We start from the raw sequence: 3734 nt of genomic DNA on the forward strand, positions 1-3734 counted from the left end.
ATATTGATTTCACAGAGGAAGGGCGAGTAGAAACATCAATGATGGGGGATTGAGCCTGCAACCCAGGCACGTGCCCTGACTGGGAATCGAACCAGTGACCTCCCGGGTGCTGGGTCGATGCTCAACCACTGAGCCATGCCATCCAGGCTCCAAATGCATTTTCTGAATGGTCCCTGGGTGGGAGCACACAGAGCCCCCTTCGGTGACTCTAAACCCTTCCTAAGTGCCATGATGCCTCTGCTGATCGCTGTTGCCGATGTGGGCTCACCCGTTGGCTTCTGGGTTGGTTGAACCTGGAGACTGATAACCGTTTAAAGGTCTTTCTGCCCCACAGGCTGCCTGGAGAGCCTGCGGGTTTTGCTGAAGGACACCAACCACGTGGTGCGCATCAAGACCACCGAGGTGCTGTCCATCATGGCGACCCACACCGTGGGCAGGTGGGCCACTGTGTATGGAAACCCAGGGCAGAGTTTTGTGTTTTTTTTTCAATGGAAAAACAAAAAGCCAGGAATCAGAGATTTGTACATTCCCTTTGAACAGTTCATCTTAACCCCAAACACAAAGGGTTAGGCATTCGTCCACCCCCAGTGCCACCAGGCCTTCCCTGGGATGTGGGCCCACGGATTGAGGTTCCCCTCCTCTTTGGGACTTAAACCACCCCTGCAACGTCGTCTAATGTGCAGCCGTGGTTTCTTTCGAGAAGAGCGAGAAGTCAGACATTAATGAAGTCACCTGTATGCAAAAACCTCCCGGGGCCTTTCTATCATCATCTCACTTGTCTTACAGACTCACTTTGGAGTCTCCTCAAAGCATTCCACTTGGTTTTCATAAGGAAATTTAAAAAAACCCTCTTCTCTCATCTAACTGGCTTACCTAGTATTTACTTAACGTATAGAATTATAACAATGAGGACACAGGCGTACATAGGTCTGGGGGCCGGCAGCGGGGGCTCACTGCCCTGGAGCCTCAGTGCTGGGCGGGTGGAGAGAAAGGCCACTCAGCTGGCAGGTCAAGGGCGGTCAGTTATGGATTCTGCTGCCTTGTCCCCATGTTACCGCGGGGACTGAGGCTCAGAGGAGCAAAGGGAAACCTCCAGGCCACCAAGAACCGAGTCGAAGTCCTAGCTCTTTCCTCCACCCCACAAGCCACACGGCTCTCAGGGCCTGGAGGGCCCACTTCTGGCCGTCGTCTTTTTTCCTTTCTTTTTTAACAAGGAATTTTTATTTATTTACTTATTGTGTGTGTGTGTGTGTGGGGGGGGGCGCACGCGTTGCTAATCCTCACCTGAGGATATTTTTCCATTGATTTTTAGAGAGAGTGGAAGGGAGAGGGAGAGACAGAGAGAGAGAGAGAAACATCAAGGTGAGAGACACATTGATTGATTGCCTTCTGCATGCACCCGGACTGGGGCTGGGGCAACGTGGGGCGGGGGATCAAGCCTGCAACCCTTGACCGGAATCGAACCCGGGACACTTCAGTCTATGAGCTGACGCTCTATCCTGGCCTTGGTCTTCTCTCAGGCAGCCAGAGGGTGCGGCCTGCAGCTGCCCGCATGGGTTCAGAATCCAGGGGGGGAGGAGGGCGGGCACCTGCCTCCTGACTCCCCCGGGCCCTCTCAGGGATCGGTCTTCGTAGTGTCTGAACCTGCCTCTCTCTGCAGAGACGGCTTCCTGAGGGACGGCATCGTCACCGCGCTGTCCCTCCTGCTGAACGACCCGCAGCCGGCCTGCCGTGAGAACCTGCACCTGGCCTTCCAGCACCTGGCCCAGGTGCCCTCAGGGAGCCCCCTGCCGCTCCGCCGCCCCGCAGCCTCCTGGCCAGGCCGGGCGCACGCCTGGCTTCAGATCAGTCTAGAGCACACGTTTAAAGTTATGCTTTACGTCCGCCTGTGGACTGTGGGGCCCCGGGTTCGATTCCGGTCAAGGGCACGTACCTCGGTCGCAGGCTCCTCCCAGAAAAATAAGAAGACCACCCTTGTCCGTTGCTGGCAGAATCATCTCCGGGCTCCGGGGATGGGGACTCGCACACGCCTTTCTTAAACGAACCGTGGCTGATTCTCCCGTGCGGCCGCGGGTGAGAGGCACCGAGATGTTGGGGTGTCTCTACGACAGGCCAGTGCTTGGGGCTGAGCCCCGGGCTCACTATGTGGGAACCTTTAAAGCAGGGGTCCTCAAACTTTTTAAACAGGGGGCCAGTTCACTCTCCCTCAGACCGTTGGAGGGCCGGACTATAGTTTAAAAAAAAAACTATGAACAAATTCCTATGCACACTGCACATATCTTATTTTGAAGTAAAAAAACAAAACGGGAACAAATACAATATTTGTATTTGCATGTGGCCCGCGGGCCGTAGTTTGAGGACCCCTGGTTTAAAGCATTCAGACAAGTAGCGAGACAATGAGAATGGGTGTCAGGCACCAGCACTCAGCTTTGCTAAACTTTAACATTCTACCCTATTTCACATGTGCTTGAGACGGTTGCTTGAAAACCCCCCACACAATCCAAGTCCCCTGTGAACCTCCTCCGCTCAGCCCCCTTCCATCATCTGGGGACTATGTCGCCACCGCGCTCTTTGTATTTTACCACAGATGTGAACAGATACAGATCTTTCCTCGCGCGTTTTCCAACTCTGTGTAAACAGATCTTGCTTCCATATCTCTTTGCTGTTAAAACAATGCAATGCTGTGATGTTGAGATCGACCCATGTCGTGTCATGGGCTCTGTTTCGTTATGAGAACCGCAGCGCACCCCTATACTCACTGGCAACATGCTCACCCGCCCGGCGGAGGGCCCCGCTGCTTCTGTTCCCGAGCCTGGAGGAGCTCAGCCGGAGGACAGCGTGGTGGGGCATGGAGAACTCAAGCCCTGTTTGTTTTCACCATAAAAAAAGGTCTGTTTTTACCATAAAAAAAAAAAAATTAAAAAAAAAGAGAGAGAGAGGGAGAATGCAAGCTTGCAAGCCTTCAGCTTGGCCTGAAATTGCATGTGCTGCATCCTAGTCAGCAACCCAGTGGCGTGCTGAGCCGTGTCACTGTGTGTGGCTCCGCTGTCCCCGTGACCACGGGCAGCGGCATCGTCCCTCCGCCTGGCGCCTCCTGGGCCTCCTCTCCTGCCCAGGGCCTCCTGGGAGCCTGAGCCCATTTGTTGACCTGTTTCTCCCCCGACCCCATTTCTTACCGGTCGGTCGGAGAGAATGCTGCATTTCTTCTGGGTCCCAACCCTGGCGGGTTACACACTGGAAATGCCATTTCCTGTGCTGGTTGTGCGGCTTTTCGCCCTTGATCTGTTTGCTCATCGATCCAGCAGCTTTTCATTGGAATGTAGTCCGTTTCCTACACGTGTGTGTTTGTGTGTGTGTGTTTGTGCGTGTGTGTGTGAGTGTGTGTGTGTGTGAGTGTGTGAATGTGTGTGTGAATGTGTGTGTGAATGTGTGTGTGTGTGTATGTGTGAGTGTGTGTGTGATGTGAGTGTGTGTGTGTGTATGTGTGAGTGTGTGTATGTGTGAGTGTGTGTGTGCGTGCGCGCGCACACGTGTGTGCTTTTTGGGGTGCTGTTTCAGATAATTTGGTGCCGTTTCAGAGCTCATGAAGACTGTCTGCCATATTTCCTTTTAAAAGTGTTAGGAGTTTTGTTCACATTGGTCTTGTGAGGGTCCCTGGGATGGATTTTTATTTCTGTTCTGAGGTCTTCTTGTCTCGCCCTTGCCGGGCCAACAAGGTCTTAATGACAAAAGCT

The 3734-nt window shown here is 53.5% G+C and overlaps 1 protein-coding gene across 2 annotated transcripts in view; it reads left to right on the forward strand.

Moving 5' to 3' along the window:
• LOC106724786 (radial spoke head 14 homolog) overlaps nt 1-2157 on the forward strand; it is a 4018-nt gene extending 1861 nt beyond the window's left edge. For both annotated transcript variants that reach the window (XM_014533369.1, XM_014533368.1), the window contains exons 3-4: nt 335-437; nt 1661-2157. In XM_014533369.1, the coding sequence (XP_014388855.1) occupies nt 335-437; nt 1661-2039 (482 nt within the window). In that variant the 3' untranslated portion in view covers nt 2040-2157. The remainder of the gene's footprint in view (nt 1-334; nt 438-1660) is intronic.
• The last annotated feature ends 1577 nt before the right edge of the window (nt 2158-3734 follow it).

This window comes from Myotis brandtii, unplaced genomic scaffold, assembly GCF_000412655.1.
Source record: "Myotis brandtii unplaced genomic scaffold, ASM41265v1 scaffold97, whole genome shotgun sequence".
Lineage (NCBI taxonomy): Eukaryota > Metazoa > Chordata > Mammalia > Chiroptera > Vespertilionidae > Myotis > Myotis brandtii.